At 32.3% G+C, this 19,426-nt stretch overlaps 2 protein-coding genes across 2 annotated transcripts; both read right to left on the reverse strand.

The window, feature by feature from the left end:
• Positions 1-5,732: 5,732 nt before the first annotated feature.
• Positions 5,733-8,421, reverse strand: LOC106754622. Its single transcript, XM_014636660.1, has 5 exons — positions 7,130-8,421; positions 7,012-7,055; positions 6,243-6,910; positions 5,968-6,159; positions 5,733-5,897 (listed from the first exon to the last, which is right to left on the reverse strand). Exons 1-5 carry the CDS (start codon positions 8,419-8,421, stop codon positions 5,733-5,735), a joined length of 2,361 nt encoding a protein of 786 aa, XP_014492146.1.
• A 3,250-nt stretch (positions 8,422-11,671) lies between these two features.
• Positions 11,672-13,037, reverse strand: LOC111241154. The gene is made up of 4 exons (XM_022778012.1): positions 12,630-13,037; positions 12,443-12,471; positions 12,259-12,334; positions 11,672-12,101 (listed from the first exon to the last, which is right to left on the reverse strand). The coding sequence occupies exons 1-4, from the start codon at positions 13,035-13,037 to the stop codon at positions 11,769-11,771; spliced, it is 846 nt and encodes a 281-aa protein (XP_022633733.1). The 3' UTR covers positions 11,672-11,768.
• Between the last annotated feature and the right edge of the window lie 6,389 nt (positions 13,038-19,426).

Here is a 19,426-nt window from a genome sequence, read left to right on the forward strand (position 1 = left end):
ATGGCAAGAATTTTAATATATCATGAAACGGCTTTTTCTATTTTTAGACCTTTATTATGGACATTTGTGAAAAAAGAGTGTAGTGAATGCATAACCAAATCACTTTAGTGTGTATAATTGGATATTGATAAAATTAATTTTGATTACAATTTAATTCGTAAATTTGTATAAACTTTTTTATTGAACACAGAAGATAGGATTTGGGTCAGTGAAAAATATATTAATCTACAAACAATGTTATTTTATTTTTCATTTAAACAATATCCAAAGTATATTTGATTCTATTTTGTATTCTATTCTAAATTTAACCTTTTATTCTTAAAAGTTTTTTTTTTTTAATTTCAATAGAAAGTAATATAAAATTGTTATTTTGAAAAAGAAATTAAAAAGAAAGAATTTTTGAGAAAATGTTACTGTTGGAAAAAAAACGCAGTTGAATGGTTTGAAAAATAAAATGCTTGCAGCAAATTTATTTGTACTGAGGTTATAATTAACGTTTTAAATTTTATTTGAAGTTAATTATAATTTTTTAATAATAACATTAATTTGAACAAAAAAAGTAAATCATTCTTATTATTTTATATAAAAGAACAAAAAAAAAATCAAAGAATCAATTAATCAATTACAATATTTGTATATAATAAATAATTAAATATTTTATTAAAATAATAATTAAATAATAAATATAAATAATCATTGTATTGAAACATTATAAAATTAATAATTAATAATTTCACATTGATGTATTAAACAATAATTAGTAATTAAACAATTAATATTAAATGATAAATCAAATTTTATCAATTAATACATGAAAAAGATAATTAATGTTTGACTTCTAGAAAATGTAATTAAGTTTAATTGATTAAAAAAGAATTAATCATACAATTTCATTTGTATATCTGCAAATATGTACGATATTAATAATTTCAGTTTGAAATAATAATTAATAATTCAAAAATTAATATTAAATAATGAATCAAATATTGCTAATTAATATATGATAAATCAAAAAGATAACTAATGTTTGGTCTTTAAAAAATGTAATTAAATTAAATTAATCAGAGAAATAATTAATCATACAATTTAATTTATATAATTGCTAACATTAATAATAATAAAAAAAAATATACCTAATGCTAATTGATTAAACAACGTTATAAGATAAAAATGTTCCTAATTGATCTGAAATGGGCAACAACAAAATAAATAAGAACAAAATTCATGCAATACATGGATCAATATAAATTAAATATGTTTTTAATTTCTCAATTATCAAATGGTTTTGGGTTTAGTTCTCATTTTCATTCTCTTCTTTACTAAAACAGTTAGATTTAGTCCTTAAAAACCAAGAGTGTTTTTCCCTGCACCTTACTCACTTCTTCCTGTACCTCCCATTCTTTTTGTGTTTCCAATTCTACCCATAAAAGAATATTTTGATTTTCTAAAAAGACTGAAAAAGTTGTCGATGCTCCTTTCCAATGCTCCTTTTCCACCTCATTTCAGAAGACCGAGTCTTCCCCCACAAGACCTATACAGCCCCTTCTTTCTTTTACTTTGCACACGAAGAACACTATGCTTTCTCTTCTGCTTTTCATCATTTTCATGGGCTCATGTTCCTTGCTGGTGGTAGTGAGATCCAGGGCTTCTTCTAGCAGGCGTCCAGGTTAGTTACATTTTTTTTCCTTGAACTGGATTAGGCTATTTGTCTCGTAGATCTGTTGTTTATATCCTGTGAGAGGAACCACCACTATTCATTGAAAAGGGGTTGGGGTTGGGTATTTGAGAGGGAGGTGCTCGTGCAGAACCGCATTTGGAGGCGCGGTTGAGAAGTGTCGCACCTGAGAGGTGCGGTTGAGGGGTGTCGCACCTGGGAGGTGCGGTTGTGCGTAACCGCATTTGGTAGATGCAGCTATGGGTAGCCGCAGTTGGGAGACGCGACAAACGAGTTACGACAGAGGAAGGGGGTGCGTTGCGATCTGCGGCAGAGGAGGTGCCTGAGTTGCGGTTGGTTGCGAGCTGCGGCAGAGGAAGTGGAATGCGCCTGAGTTACGGTTGGTTGCAAGCTGCGGCAAAGGAAGTGGGGTGCTTGAGCTGCGGTTCGTTGCGAGCTGCGGCAGAGGGAGGTGCCTGAGTTGCGGTTCGTTGTGAGCTGCGGTGATGCGTTTTTAGGGTTTTCCATTTTTTTTCATTTTGTGCATATGAAAAATTATATTATTATATTAAATTAATTGTTTTAATATTCTATATATTTTGTTTTCGTAGCATTATATTTTGTTTTATTTATTATTTATTTGTTAATTTGTTTTAAATATATTTTTTATAATTTTAAATTTTGTATATATTATTTAATATGTATATATTTTTTACTTTGATTTTATTTGTTTGTGAAATTGTTTTTAATATGTAATTTTTTTAACGTATTTATTTGATTAAAGAATAATTAATTTGCGTAATTTTTTTATTTTTAACTTCCTTAATTTATTTTAAGTTTTTTATTGTTTTTGTATTTATTGTTGTTAATTTTTTTAATCCTTTATTAATATATTATTATTGTTTTATCTTTATGAATAATTTATATTCGTTATTTATTATTATGTAATTATTTATTTTTTTATAATTTGTTAATAATATAATTAGTTAATAGAAATGGTAAGAACTAGAGGCGCATCATCTCACCGTGGAGAGACTTCATAGTCTCGTGGTCAGCCATCATCTTTATCACATGATGAAAGGAGACGGCCTATGGCATCTGCTCGTAGAAGACGCGTAGAGGAAAATCGCACAGATGTCATTAATGAGCAAGATTATGAGGACCAGGAGGAGTCTATACAGCAGGGACATTGTGAGGAGGACTATGTTCACCATGAGGATGTTCAAGAGCAGGATGACTATAGTGAGGAAGAAGATGAAGATGAAGATGAAGATCATGGATTGATTGTTTCACTTGCGGAGAGATGGCACCTAGAGACAAATAGTTTCCACCCCCGGTAGGCGAGATGAGCGGTACATTAGATGACGTTCACAATCTGCTCCACCTACCTATCATGGGGCGATTTTTTGAGGTGGAGGACCTAGAGTACGATGAGGCTCGATCTCATCTTATGGACTTGCTTGGCGTCGACCGCGCCAAAGCTTCAGCCGAGATGAAGAAGTGACGTGGTCCAAAAGTGCGGCTGAGCTGGCTCCGCGAGGTCTACCACGATTGCATTCAGTAGGAGCTTTGGGAATGCGCTACTCGGGCGTATTTGTTGCATCTTCTTGGATGCACAATTTTTACTAATAAGAGTGGGACATTGATTCGTGTCTCGTACCTCCTTCTATTGCGAGACTTGAATGCATGTTCGAGATATGCCTGGGGAGCAGTTGCACTAGCACATACTTATGAGCAGCTAGGAGATGCTAGCTTCTATGGTGTCAGACAGATAGCTGGATATTCCACTCTTCTACAGGTACATTTAAGTTTTACAAAGTTTTTTTTTTTTTTTATATTTTAGGAATGTATAAAATAATATAAGTAATGTTTTTTGTAGAGTTGGATATATGAGCACCTTCCTGGGATGGGAAGGAGGCGAGTTTTAGATACGTACACAGACCTCCATCCACGAGCTTCATGATACATACCTTCGAGACAGGGTTGGAGTCTTACGGAGGGGCGTAGATATCTGGATGGGCTCACGTATGATGCGATCATCTGGCATCCATACATGTCGCACAGACGTACTTGTCCATCTTGGCCATATGTATGTTTTCAGGATGGACCCGATTAGGCAACATGCTTCACCGACATCTGCTTGAACGCGTATTGCGTCAGTTCGAATTTGTGCAGATTATACCATGTTCGCCTGAGAGCCTTCCGGTGCCAGATATTCATACGATTGATCTAAATTGGTTGAGGTATGTAGAGCATGTCGTTACTGGTGCCGTTGAAGCTGAGGACCCCTCTGCGTGTGTTGATGGATACCTGGAGTGGTTTAGACGGGTGTCTCACCCGTACATCACTCCAGCTAACGACGATGATCGACCCAGTCTTGCACCGCGCATGAGGCGACACGTTCCGGATGACATCCCGGTGGCCCCAGTTCGTCGTAGACGGTCGCCTAAATCTAGATTGTTGGTTAGTAATGAAACTAAGTATGATTATTTATTATATCAATTTTGGTTGACATAGTTAATTTATTTATTTGGTTATATTCATTTCAGGGTGGTATGAGGCGTGTCATCAGGATGCTGCAGGTAGAGCTGTCAAAACGAGTAACCCGACTCGACCCGGCCCGGCCCACCACGGGTTGGTCACTTAGTGAGCCAACCCAACCCGGCTCATTTATTAGCGAGCCAAAAAAACTTGAACCCAGCCCGACCCACCACGGGTTGGCTCACTAGCCCATTTAATTACATTTTTTTTAATTAAAAAAAATACAAACTTTCTGTAATTTAAATTTAAACAAATTTCAATCCCAAAAAATTATGTTAAAGACAATTCAAAATAATGATAAAAAGTACATTATAATCCAAATGTCATCCAAAAACAAACATAAAAAACATATAAATAAGTTTCTTATATTCATCATTTTTTTTTCCTTATCCATTTACGATATTAGAATCTTGAATAGATAAATCCACAATATTCAACAAAATCAACAAAAATTTAATAGTTTAATCTGTAACATAATTTCCCAAATTCAAAGATATCAAAAAGAGCTTGTTCAAATAATGTATACTCAAATTGTTTAAATAAAATGAACAAAATCTGATACGAGCATGTCAGAACATGAAAAAATCATTCCATGTCTTCAAATCCCCGAGAACAAAAAACAAATTCACAAACCCCTATTTTTATCATTATAGGGTTTTTGAAAAAAAAAAAGAAAGAGAAGTGAGAAAACAAAAATGTGGAGAAAAGAGAAGAAAAAAGGAAGGGTGTTTTACATGCTCCTTGAAGAATTTTAATGAAGTGAGGGTGAGAGCACCGTCAAATAAGAGCAAGTACAGTGAGAGTGATTTGTGAGAACAGAGGTTACTTTTTTGGTATACACAGTGAGTGAAGAGAGTATTTTATTTTTTAGGGTTTCATAAATAAAATAATAAATTAAAAAAATAAAATTAGGTACGTAGGTGGGTTGGTGGGCCAACCCGGCTCACCACTGGTTCAACCCGCATGAGCCGGGTCTAAATGAGCCGGTTTGAAATCTGATCCGCATATAAGTGGGTTGTATTTTCAAACCCAACCCGGCCCGAACCTGTGACGGGCTGGGTTGGCTCGCGGGTTGTGACCCATTTTGACGGCTCTAGTTGTAGGACATGTTAAGCTGTCAACACGTCACATAGAATGCTGTAGTCTATGAGCAAACTAATCAGACATATCAGGTTGCTCGTAGATCTATTGAGGAGTACGAGGCTGCTACTACTAGTAGAGGTGATCATCATGTGCGTGGACGGGCATCATTTTCTTGAACAGACAGATTCATATATGTTTACTTTTTAATGTTTGTTAATGTGATGTTTACTTATACTTTGAGTATTTATAATGCATTTTGGCGTACGCTTTCCACACTTGGACTATTTCTAATTTTTTGAATGCGTTAAAATGAATCGTCTACGTTGAATCAAATTATATAACGAGACACAATTGAAATAGTTCAATTAATATGACAATTAATTAAAAACAATGAATTAGTACAAAAAAAAATTACAAATGAAATATATTAAATTACTACATAACAAACTTCATTTCAGTTTTTTCCAAGATCTACATAACTTTGATTAGCTCCCATTAATTCTATAAATGATTGCATCCTATGTGTATAAAATGATGACCATGCTCGCGCCTCTGGGTAACAATGGCTTGAGGAAATGATGTCCACCATGGGTAACGGACAACCATCTTGCAATTGAACCTGGAAACTTAATATTAGTAAATGAATCGTAATGGGTAATGCTTATGGTATAATAAAAATAAAAATTTACCTGTACGAAATGACATCCATTAACAAATCCAATGCATAAGATCCAATGTTGTCTAATATCAGTAGGCGGTGAAGTGCGAAGTGGGAATATGGTAAAACTCTGAATATAGGACAAACATACTAAGATGACATTGTATCTATTTGCAATGGCATAACCAATGTCTGGTATGGTCATCCACTTCTTAGCATTAACCTGTAATGGTTGAAGGTAAGTATTTATGAAAGGAAATACAAAAAAATAATTAGCTAATTTTTATGAGGTTTTTGAAGAAATACCTGTGATCGATCGTGGATAATTAATGACTGACGTAGTTCTTCCAATCGATCGTAGCTTCCTACTAAATTTGCGTATTCATCACGCCACTGAGTTAGTTCTTGATAAAGGTTATGTCGGATAGTAGGCCATGCCTCTTCACCTAAACCCAACAAAGCAGCAATGTATCGATAACCGCAATGACCATCGGCAACAACATCAACAACATCGACAATATATGGTTGACAAATTGGATGAAATTGATTTAAGAATGGTACTGCCCTTCGCGCAAATTCTTTCGGCTTCAATTTGACTTGAGATTTTCGTGAAGAAGGCTCTGTCCTGGAAAGAAAAGTGCCAACGTGCTCAAAATATGATGGGTCACGTTTCGTAGACCTCTCACGTTTCACGATCAAGGCTAAACTCTGGAAGCGATTCAGTAGACACGGTTCTTGAAATCTTAAACGGGTCCAGATAACATGTATTTCACCAAGAGGAATCATTCCAGGCTCATATCGTGCTAAAACACAAGCACATGGTAGGCCATACGTTGAGCTCAAAATGCATCCACAACGAGCACTGTCCAAACCTATTTTATTCACTCGCTCTACTTCATCAGCAATAAGTTCTAGAGCGTATCGTGAAACACGTCCAACAAGTCTTTTATATCTTAGTGCTTTATAAGCATCCTCTTTAAGTGAATACTTTTTTCAAAGGACTCTCTGATCTTATTATGTTGTAGGACAATCACATTATGCATAACATCCCAACACGAGCATAGGTCTCCCATACTAGACCCCAATAATCTCTTCAGGTTCCAGTGCGCAGACTTAATCCTGTGACAAAACACATTAATACTATGACAGAAAATATGAAAAACATAAGTAAAAAAATTAACAGTAACAATTACCTATTTGTTGTAGTGTTGCCTAGATGCATGACTTTGTTCGTCCACGCCTTCACGAAGTATGTCTTATATGGGATGATCCAGATACGGTTCACATAATCAAAAAATAAAGACCATGCAGCAGAGGCATACTCAAAACGATAAACATAACCACCAAACTTGGACTGGTCGTCACAGTCCATCACATTTTGCCATACTTCCATCAACCCATCCCATGCCTCTTGCTTATCCACTAACATCTTGCATTTCGCTTTCACATTCTTCATAATGTGGAATGTACAAAGCATATGATATGTCTCAAGAAAGACATTGGTAATGGCATTTATCAAAGCAAGGTCTTTGTCAGTGACAATAACGCGTGGACCGCCCTCTGTTGTCAATAGTAATCTTTTAAACATTTCCAATGCCCAAGTGAAATTATTTTGGCGTTCACTTGAAAGCAATGCAAAGGCGGCTGTGAATGTCAAACCAATGGATGTGACTCCAACGATCTCAAGCAACGAAAGACGATATTTGTTTGTCTTGTACGTCGCATCCATTAAGAACACAATATTAAATGAATTCACCAGGTGCACTGAATCAGGATGTGTCCAAAATAGGTCACTTACTATGTCAAAATCTTCCAAACATCTACTATGCTGGATGTATTTGTCTCTATCTAATAACATCATCAACTGTTGCATTTCAGTTCTCGACTCTCTCAAAGATCGTTTGTAAGTGTATCTCGCGCTATATATTTGTTTTATAGTTGTCACATTATCTTCATTATGTTCTTTAAGAGTCAAAAGAATATTTGAGGGTTTAACTTGACTCTTAGTCATGTCAATAAGAATTGACTGTTCAATAGCATTTAACCTCCCTGCATAAGGATGACCAACCAAAGTCTCTGCTAATTCATGGTTGTGATAATCGCACATAACCTTTAACACCCAACCATGTCCTTTATGTTTACCCCTCAACTTAAACGGACACTCACATTTTCTCGTGCCAGACACACTAGGTTGCACGTCTTGCTTATACTTCCTATATTTCCCACTCCTTTCACAGCCTAACACAACAAATGTCTTTCTTCCAGGTTCACCAGTTGTTGTGTCAGATCTTATGATGACGACCATAAATCCAAGCTGAAATGCAATCTTTCGAACCCAATCAATCATATCGTCGCGTGATGGGAATATTTGATCAGTAGAAAATTTATCTATGTAATCACCCTCACCGACTTCGTTTATAAAGGAAGAAAATTCCGACATAAAATCAGAATTCATTTGAAAATCCAAAAATGGATAATTATCCATATTATATAGTTAAATAGAACCTACATTGAAAATTAAAATTATAAAATTTAACAAATAAAAAATTAAAAATTAAAAAAAAACTTTTAAATATAAAATCAAACTACAAAAACTAAATAAAAGCTAAATAAAACCTAATTAAACTGCATAATTTCTCCAACTTTGCAGATTCTAATTTTCTAAAAATAATTAAAACAAAGTTTACACATTTAAAGATTAAAATATAAATTATAAAATATATTAATTATGTCGTAAATTAAATAACTAGAAATATATTTACCTAAAAATATATCTACCTCTAAAATATAAATTATTTAAAATAGCTAAAATAGAAATTATTTAAAATACCTAATATAGAAATTATTTAAACTATATAACATTCTCAGGTCACCTAAGGTTCTTTTCTTCAGGTGTTGTAATTTTTTCTAGAAGTAACCTATACGTTCCTTTCTTCATTTCTTCAAGGTGCTCTAATTTTTCCTAGAAGTAACCTATACGTTCCTTTCTTCATGTGCTCCAAAATTTTCCAAGACAGCAAACACCTCATCTCATTTAACGAATCACCATTCTTTTCTTCTACACCCTCATAATCTAAACTTTGCCAAGACAGCAAACACCCCATCCCATACCATTATAACATGTTATTGTTTTCTTTTACATCTTCTATAAACAAAGTGTTAAGAACCCTAAGTCCAGCTAAACACTAAACCTGCATTGAAGATTATAATGCCAGAAACATCAGCCATTGAAACTATTGGGAACGAACGAAAGCTGCATTGAAGATTATAATGCCAGAAACATCAGCCATTGAAACTACTGAGAACGAACTAAAGCTGCATTGAAGATTATAATGCCAGAAACATCAGCCATTGAAACTACTGNGAACTAACTAAAGCTGCATTAAAGATTATAATACCAGAAACATCAGCCATTGAAACTACTGGACACTAACTAAAGCAATACAGGAACTCTCCTAATACACACTTCGTAATACAACACTAGATCAACTCCACTCATCAACTCATAATAAAACTCGTAATACTGGATACAAGACTCCTACTCCTAATACATACATACAACATTATATATATATATATATATATATATATATATATATATATATATTAAAATCAATGTGCATAGTACAAATGAACTTCAAACTGCGACTCCTACGAATCACAACACGAAGGGCGGTTGGGGAGAAACGCATCACGAAATGCGGTTGGGAGAAACCGCAGTTCGATTTGTGGCACAGGAAAACGCATCTCGAAATGCGGTTGGGAGAAATCGCAATTCGATTTGCGGCGAAGAGTAAATGTCGTTCGAACGGCGACAAGATTAACCACACCACGAAAGGCGATTAACGATGTTCATTTCTAACCTGGACCGAGCTTCGTCTTCCTCCTCGCACTAGCTATCCGATCTTCCTCTTCCTCCTCGCACCAGCTATCACCACCAGCACAGTTCACCAACAAAGTTCACCAACAAAGTTCACCACCACTAATCAGAATCACTAACTCTCAACTCAATAAAACAGTGAAGAAGGAAAACGCTGTTGTTGCTCGTGATGTAACCAGCAAAGGGGGTGCATGCTAGGGTTTATACCCTCAGACATGAAGGTTGTTGGGAGTTAGGAAGGTTAAGAAATCATTAAGTGTTCATTAATTGCATTTTGACTTTTACTAAATGAAGGACAAAAAGGTAAATTTGGAGATGCAGGAAGAAAGAGGTGAGGTGGAGGGAGCACTGCTCAAAAACCAATGATGTTACTTTTTGAGTGATTTGACTAATAGTGTGTCACGTTTCATGTCATGTGTATACTTAGAAATTGAAATTTTGAAATCAGAAAGTTTCCTATTTTTCAATGGAAACTTATGTTAGGGTTATTTAGGGGTTTCTTTACTTCAACCGAATTTAATATCTGAGATTAGAGATGTGTTATCTATGGAGTTCGCAAAAGATGAAATTGTCATTTAACCTTGAAAGAAACCTCAAGAGCAAAAGGTTGGAGTTGGTCTTCTTCACGAAGTAAGTTGATTTTTGTTTTCATGGAAATAGAGGAGGAATTAGGAATATAGAGTTTGATCATGTAGGTAATTTATTTTTGAAATCATTGTTGTGGTTAAATGAAATTTGACAACGAAGGATTTGGTTGCACGCGAAAAAGAATTGGTTTGAGAAAATGTTGTGTATGACATGTGTATTGCTTTGCATGATGTGGATTCTTCTAATGAAGCATCATTTAGGCTCCAAATTTTGAATGCATGATAGGAAATGATATATTCAGTGATTTTATACTTATCGTATAACTAATTTTATGCATAATTTGATGTTTCAGTCTCTACAACTTCTTACGGCAGCCATATTTGACAAGGAATGTGAGTCATGTATCCTTACGCATACTGATTTTGCGATCTATTCTTTATGTGTATGCCCGGTGACACAGTTTCACTTATTTCTTCGTGAAACTTTAGTTTTAAATGGCATCCTTGACACTTTCCAGTATTCTCCCTGAAATCTATGGACGTATCATTGGCATGTAAGATTTTTTCTTACCTCTGCTGTAATTTTGTTTGTGACATTAAACATAATAAAGATTTATGTGCAACTAATTAACTCATGGAAGGACTTGCAGATAACCATATCATATGTTGATGAGGACCTTCCATATGAAGAGAGACAGACATCCCTTGTAGATTATGGTTTCAGATGCAGGTGTCCAAAGTGCATTGAAGAAAAGCCATAATTTTGTAACTATACTTATGATGATATACTTCAATTTGAAAAATGAAAAACTACATTCAACATATATTCTATGAATGATTGTTGACAGGAATATTATTTACACGCTGATTATATTGAATACTATTTTAATTAATCGTGACTTAAAATAATTCACAATATACCACGTTCTTTATTATTAAGTGGGATTTTTTGAAAATATGAATCATGTATTATAAAAAGATATTAAAATATCTTCACGTTTTTAAATAGAAACTTCAATTTATAATACAAGAATAAATTATCTTAATATAAAAGTAATGTTCACATCTCCACATTTTCCTTTTATCTTAACTTCAGTGATTTTGCTTGAGAAAGTTTGTTTTTCTTTTTGCTTAAAAAACATGTTAGTTTATTCACCAAATGATAAATGTTATTAATCAATAGATTAATCCATAACCAAGAATAAATAAATAAACAATCATCTTCAATTAAACAAAAAATGCATTTAATTAACAAAAACAGCGAAAAAGTACTTCAGTAATAATAAAAAGAAGAACTACAAAAAAATACATTAACTCTGTTGTGTGCATGCAGCACAATAAATCCTCTCTAAATTCTGCTGCTTATTAGAAGAGATCTAGCAGCAAAGTTTGAAACTTTCGAAAAGGGTCCACCCTGAAAGCCATAACGAGTAATTTTTTGTTATCAAAATGGAAGTGTAGATAAAGACGAAGCAGAAGTCTTTTGTGGTTATACTTTAGCTTTTTTGATAAAGATTGAGCTCTTACTGTGGCTAAAATGGTGTCTCTGCCTGCCAAAGTTAGGATATCAGCACAAGAGACCACGCCAAGGCTCTTTATTCTGTCAATGAAGTCAAAGCCTCTGACTGTGAGATTCAGAGGAGCATTCTTTTCAGCCTGATTGTTTGTTGAGTTCAGTAGCACTGATCCATCACATCCCTGAAATGCTTCATGTTAGGTACCTCCTTCACCCAACACAGTACATTGTAAAGTCAAAACTAAAAGAGCTTAGAGCACAATCGAACCACATACCCTCACGAAACAATCATGAAAGTGAATTCTGATTAGCCCTAAACGAAAAAAAATAACTTCTTACCCTTTTCTTCCAATAACGATTATGTTGAAGACGTTTTTCACATAAATCACAAGAAGCACGACAACCACACGAAACACTGCAACCAAACCAAGTATCGTAACTACATCAAGCACCGTTACCACAACAATTTGATGAAAGAAAATAATCCCAATCGCAATTTCATTATAGCAAAAACGCTAATTACTGGGGACAATTTACCGACGGCCTTATATCCTTCGGTAATTAGGTGGTGAAGTAATATACTAACGGCCTAAGAGCCTTCGATAATCTCTTCGACTAATTTTGTCCTTAATCACGATATTCCTTCTCTGCAATTCATTTCCCACCAAGAGCTAATGATTGTCCCTTCTCCAAGGTGAAAACGAAAATACTAAACCCTTTTCCATTGCACGAAACACTTGCTCGAAAGACTTGGTTTTTGCATCAATCCTGGCCAGGAAATCGTTGGAGGAGTGCTTTGCAGGGATTTCTGTTACGACGTGGCGGGTATTCACATTCTCATTTTCTGTCTCATTCCTTTCACGAAACCCTTTTTTTAATTTGTGTTTTCCCCCAATCTGACCAATGGCTTGTAGAATTGTTTTAGGTTTAATCGCAACGTGATGTGTGGGAGGCTCCATTAGAGTTGAATCGTGGTGGGACGAGGGTTTAGTGGTTGGTGGAGGCCTCGTGGTTTGTCGACGTTGGCGTAAGGAGGCGACAATGCTGAGGAAGGGCTCCCTGGTCCGTTCAGCGAGGTGGAGGTTTGGTGCAACTCTGAGCTTGGACAAATAAGCCATATTTGTTTTTATTAAGGACGAAAACACCTATTTTCTTTCTTTCTCAGAGTGCTATAATGATGAACCCTACTATTTCTTACTATAAAAAAGATAATTCAAAGGGGTTTTAACATTACGAACCTATCACAGGGAAATTATCCAAATTATTTTTCATAATACACCCCATTATTATTAAATGTATTCTTATATTAATAGTGGTATTAGTAGACAAACTTGTTCGTATGGTGCTCTCTGTGTTTGCTATCGAAGTGGAATATTGACACTGCAATTGTGATGAGGAAGGGCTTTGGAGCATCCCCAACGTCTTGGTTTAGCAGTATTTTAGTGACTTTTTCATTGCCATTGCATATTTTTCCATTCCCTTTGAGCTCCCTTACTTTGTCAGCTACTCCAATGTTCCCTTTCAATTCGTCTTCCTTGAATTCATCAAAGTTCATAGTTGTCTGTGGATTGTGACAGACTTCATGAATATACCACCAAGAATGCTTCCAATTTAAGCCTAACTTTTGTAATTCTTCTAGCACTTATATATGAATATATGTTGCAGAGGAAACACACAATAATTGAACACAATCTAATTTTTGTGTCTGTCAAAGATATATAAGAATATATACAACATATTCTGATTTAAATCTGATTAGATATCATAGTGGTGAAATAAAGTCATGCAATTGCTCCCTCCTCTATCTTCTTCATCTGGCACTAAAATAAGTCCTGCAATTGTTTTCATTTGTGTCATTCTAGCTATTATGCTTTTCATCTCTGGTCTCTTTCACTTGCTTGTTAGATTCCTTATAAGGCACATGTCCTCTTTGTCAAATTCCCAGTCCAATAAGTACCCTGACATGTTGGAATCTGATCCTTACCTTACAGCAACTCTTCCATCTCCATGATTCAGGCCTAGATCAGGCCTTCATAGATGCTCTTTCAGTTTTCGTTAACAAAGGCTCTGGGAACTGATGCAACAAGCTCATGAGGAGCTTTCCTGATTAATTTTGCATAGTTATGTGATGGGGATCTTTCCCTGAGTGCTTTTGATTGAATCAATCAAGCTTGGCAGTAGTTGTATGTTGAGTTCTTTCATTTTGCGTTTGTTGAGTCAATTAGTTTATTGTATCATTCTTTGAAATGAAATTGTCGAGGGAGGGTTCGACAAGTAGTATATTTTTCTGGACAAACAAATTCTGGTGTTGTTTACTTAGTGAAGATGAGATTTGTAGTGGCTAATTAGAATTATAAATTTATACAAGTGGTTTAAAAATTATATGCGTAACTGTCTTAGTTGGAGTGCATAGGTGTTTAGACTAATAATGTATCTGAATTGATGTGCTGGTAATCCATGAATGCGTGAACCGAGAGACAGGGCAGCATGGTGATTTTGGGTCATATTAGCTAGATTAGGATATTAGAACTTGTGAGTACTACAGAGGACTTTAGAGCTTTGTATCTACAGTACTACAAAGGACTTTAGAGCTTAGTAATGACTGCTAATATGCTCTAGATATACTTGTGTACCAATGTTATGCCCTAAGGACTTAAAAAAATTTAAGAAAGCCTTGGTTGCAAGGTTAGGAGGGAATTGAAAGATTTGAAACAATTTAACAATTCAACAACCTGCAATTCACTTTTAGTCATGCACCATCCATTTAAAACACAAGAAGACCCTAGAGTGCCAACTCCAACACTTCAAAACTGCTCAAATAGTTTCCAACTATTTGAAACCAGGTTTTCCTCCAAATTTCAACTTTTAATTTCACTTATTAGTTTTGTCAAGTCTTGTGCATCATATGCAGTTTTTGCTTCTGTTGTCAACTGTGTGAATCTGTTCCAGCTTTCAAATTTCATTTTCAATCCATGTTTAGGTGCTTGCGTAGCAAGATATTAACCTATAAGGAAATGAGACAATGTCTAGCCTTGGTGATATGAGCTCAAACATGCCAAAACTTGAATCTGTTTGCACAAAATCTACATAAAAAGTAATTTTTGGTTTAATCATGTGTAATATGTTTCTGTCCAGATTTATTGTTTCTAAAGCATGAGACAAGTTTCTTTGATGTTATTAAGCATGTTCCAAGCTTCTATTTACTTCATGAAGGTGTTCTTCTAGTGTAATGCTTGATTAGTTTCTCTTTAGTTGTTGTGATTATTGTTTTAACATGCATAAATACTGATATAATCTTCATATGTGTGATCATTTCAGGAACTTAAGAACCTAAGGCCTCAACTATATTCTGCTGCAGAAATACACTGTGAAAAGTGTTATCTCCATAGTGAGCAGAAACAAATGTAAGGATTCTTTTTGTGAATGAGTTATTTTACCTTAAATAGCAAAATTAAAATGATTAAAATTGCATTATCCACTCATATCTTTCTTGCTTTAGTTCATTCATTCACCTCAGAATGAACTTTAATATTCTTGCAGTAGCACTTCCAATTTTATACTCAATTTTGCTTGAATATTTGACCTGTGTGCTTAGGTTAACTTAACTAGTCACCTAAGTGCTTACTTTCATGCAGTGTTTTGAGATGTTGATGCACTTCTGTTGGGTGAAAGTAGTGCAATTGTTGTTTGTTTTGTCATATCATGGAGTATGTGTCAGATTCGTTTGGTTAATTGTAGGTCTAGTGCATTAGGAATTCAATTTTGCACGTTGCTATTGTTTGGTCAAAGACCTGTTTGCTTAAGCTGGTCGGTGAACTTGTTCTACTTCATTTACAAATTGTGTTTTTTTTTTTAATTGGATAAGTGCAGATTTAAAGAGAAATAAATGAGCTGTAATTACCGGGGGTTTTCCAAAATCACCTATAATTATAAAAAAAAATAAAACCATCCTTTTCCTCTTCTTCACTCCCCAAATGGTACTGATGCATCACCCAATTGGTCTTATATGGCTTGGACCCTTCCCATCTTTCCTCACTCAAACCATCTTGATGATGAATCTTCCTACGCTTCCTTTGCCCAGTAGTATATGCATTAACTGTTTTGTGAAATAAATGGACATTATTCTATTGTTTAGCTTCTTAAAAAAAAAATAACTCAAGATAATTTCAAGTGCTATTAAGAAAAAGGTTTAATACTTATTTTGATCCCACTTTTTTTGGGTTTAGTTTAAAATGATCATATTTTTTAAAAAAGTTCAGTAAGACCCTATATTTCGTTAAAAAATGTTCAATAAGGTTCTTTTCGCTAATGCTGTTAAAAACATAACGTTGCAAATGTCACTGTGGCCAAACCTGGGTGAGCTGTGCAGTTTGATGAATACGTGGTACTGTGAAGAGGTTGCACTGTGTAAATATTTTAAAAAAATTAAAATAACGTAAGGTAGGTGGTAGGTTTAAGTCTGGGTTAAAAAAAATTACCCTTATCTAAGAGTAATTTCGCCATTTCTCGGTTCAACATTATGGTGAAAATGGTGTTCTAATCAGTGTTGTCACCTTTGCCGCAGAACGAAACGCGCCACCACCAAACCCTTAGACCACCATGTCGTCGTCACCATCATCAACACAAATCTACGATTTGAAGGAGAAAAAAACAACAGAAACATTTAATTTTTACAAAACATTTAAAAAATAAAATATTTACAAATCATCATCAAGATGGTTTGTAAATATTTTTTATATTAATTTTTTTGAATAATAATTATCAATAAATTTAATTTTAAAATGTTTCTCAAAATCAAGTACCCAATATAAAATTACTAGTGAAAAAAATATTAATTATTGAAAAATTGGTTAAAACTTAACTTCATGTATTTTTATTTTTTATTTAGGCCTATAAAATTGAATTATTTTTAAAAGGATTAATTTTTTAAAATTTATATTTGGTACAACTCTTTCAAATTTCTATTGTATTAATATTTTAAAAGTAATTTGATTTATATTATACTTTAAATTATTTTTTATTTAAAGTTATATTTTAAATATTTGTTTTTAATTATTTTTTTAAAACTAAAACAAAAGATAAATAAAAATATCTACTAATATTTTGTTAAGAATATTTAAGAAATAATAGTTGAAAACGGATTATGTCTCGTATTTGTCTTAATCGATCTGATATCTAATTATAATATTTTTGTTATATTATATTAAATTTTCAAATAAACTATTATGAAGGAACTGTCTTTGTATTTTTTAAAATGAATATATAGAATAACATATAATTAAAATAAAAATATATAAGTTAAATATATTAATTGAAAGTAATGTAGTTTTGTCTGAAGCATGTTTTAATATATAATAATACTATTTAAACGTGAGATATTTTTAAGTAATCATACTTTTGTAAAACTAAAATATATTATTTGTTCACAGCGCTTTCATATTTTTTTTTTTTCGGATTTTGGTATCTTTTCTCTCTACCAATTTAAAAATTTCTTAAAATACTAGTAAGACAAAGTATTACATACAACTATTAGTAAAGATCATTTCTATAATTATTTTTTTAAACAATTTTTAATTTATTTTATCTGTAATGTTTTTACATACTAAATTATCTAGCATGTAAACTGCATGTGAAATTTGAGTTAATAAGAAGAGAATAATTTACTATTTGATAAGTAAATAGATAAAATACAATAATAAAAAATTTTAAACTAACTTATTTTTTTATACAAATAACTAAAAAACAGTCAAAAAAACATGAAAACTTATATAAATTATTTTTATTGTTATAAAAAAAATGTAAACACAAACATGCGTCATGCATAACACAATTATAGTAGAACTATATTAATTAAAATTTTATTTTACAACAAATGGTTTTATTGATTTTCTACGCCTACAGATAATTATATATATCGTATTTATTTTTATGTTTTAAATTTTATATATATTAAAAAATAATAATGAAAGTAATTTTGTTATACAAATAGTTTAAAATAAAATCAATAATACAATATTTGTGTATCTGTTTATAAGAATTTGAAAATGAAATCAGAAAAATGTTTATCAAAATATTTTTCATTAGACAAAATAGTTTTGAATAAAGTAGTTTTTTAAATAAATTCATCAAACTACTTTTAGTTTAAAAGAAAATTTGAAGTTAAGAAATTAAAACTGAAAAATAATTTTTTTTATTTAAAACTATAGCTTTAACGTTAATTAAAAAGTAGATTGTAAATTAAAATAAAGTCGTCCAAATGCATGTAATGTATGATAAAAAAAGCTTATATAAAATGTAGACTGAAGTGTTTGAAATTTCAAAATAAGATAAAAATGCGTATAATTTAAATTTAAGTGAATTTGAAGTTTTTGAAATATTGTAATAAATAATATATATCTATAAGTAAATTTAAAAGTTAGGATTGTTTTTTAAAAACAACCAGCTTGCTAAAAAAGCTAAAATTCAAATATTTGATTTATTTTATAAATTATAGTATCTAGAATTATCATCTTAATATTTTTTATTATCTTAACCATTATTTATTATCTAAATATTTAAAAATTATTTTATTATTTTTATTGATTATCTAGATATTTTAATATAAATTTTTAAAATGTGATTTTATTTTAAGATCTTTTAAAATATTTTTAGTTTTATATTCAAATGGTTATAGATTCTTATAAATGGAACAAGAGTTACTTAATAGTGGTCATTATTAAAAAACAAAAGTTACTTAATAGTGGTCATAATTAAAAAAATCTTTGGAAGAGAGATCATTCATTGAGGAAAGGAGAAAAATACAATGTCTAATATCATGGTTAATGAAAATGACAACAACATGCATGAGTTAAACTCAGAAGAGTGGATGAAGATGATAGAAAACACACTGAATGAAGAAGAAGATCCATTGTGTGTAAATGACATTTTAGGAGAAATTTATCATGAATTATCCAAACCTATTCAGGTATTTTATATTCATCATTTCTCCCTACTTTGGATTTTAGGTTTCAACCATATTTTTTATTTCACTATATTATTATCATCTTCTAATTTTATTTCAATAATTTTAACTTTTTATGTGTTGAATTATGCAAATCACTTGCACAATTCAAATCAAACCACTTTTCTTTTCTTTTATTTAGATTGTCTAACATTTATTATGACATAATCATCCTATTTAAATTCTAGCACAACACGTGATAAATGACATGAATTATAATTTGTATAATGAATTTAATGTACTTGGAGTATACAGAGTTACGATACATAGCTCTAACACGTGATGTATTTTGTTTAATGTACACTTTCTTATCATTTTCAATATATGATTATAGATAACTAATTTAGAAGTAATGTAGTAAGTAATTAAAATTTTAGTAGTTAATACCAGATATCAATTTAAACTTTAATTTATAAATTAATTATATTTTTTTATTAATAATAAAGGTTTTTTATATACATATTAGGATGTACATATTATAAAATTTTTCCATTCTACAATATTTAA

Source organism: Vigna radiata, unplaced genomic scaffold, assembly GCF_000741045.1.
Source record: "Vigna radiata var. radiata cultivar VC1973A unplaced genomic scaffold, Vradiata_ver6 scaffold_320, whole genome shotgun sequence".
Lineage (NCBI taxonomy): Eukaryota > Viridiplantae > Streptophyta > Magnoliopsida > Fabales > Fabaceae > Vigna > Vigna radiata.

Coding starts and splice junctions, on each gene's coding strand:
- LOC106754622 (XM_014636660.1), bottom strand. CDS start 8,421: ATGGATAATTATCCATTTTTGGATTTTCAAATGAATTCTGATTTTATG. Junction 7,056..7,129: donor GGCAACACTACAACAAATAG/GTAATTGTTACT, acceptor GTTTTGTCACAG/GATTAAGTCTGCGCACTGGA. Junction 5,898..5,967: donor ATGGATGTCATTTCGTACAG/GTAAATTTTTAT, acceptor TTAAGTTTCCAG/GTTCAATTGCAAGATGGTTG.
- LOC111241154 (XM_022778012.1), bottom strand. CDS start 13,037: ATGGCTTATTTGTCCAAGCTCAGAGTTGCACCAAACCTCCACCTCGCT. Junction 12,472..12,629: donor GTGCAATGGAAAAGGGTTTA/GTATTTTCGTTT, acceptor TAATTACCGAAG/GATATAAGGCCGTCGGTAAA. Junction 12,102..12,258: donor ATCGTTATTGGAAGAAAAGG/GTAAGAAGTTAT, acceptor GAAGCATTTCAG/GGATGTGATGGATCAGTGCT.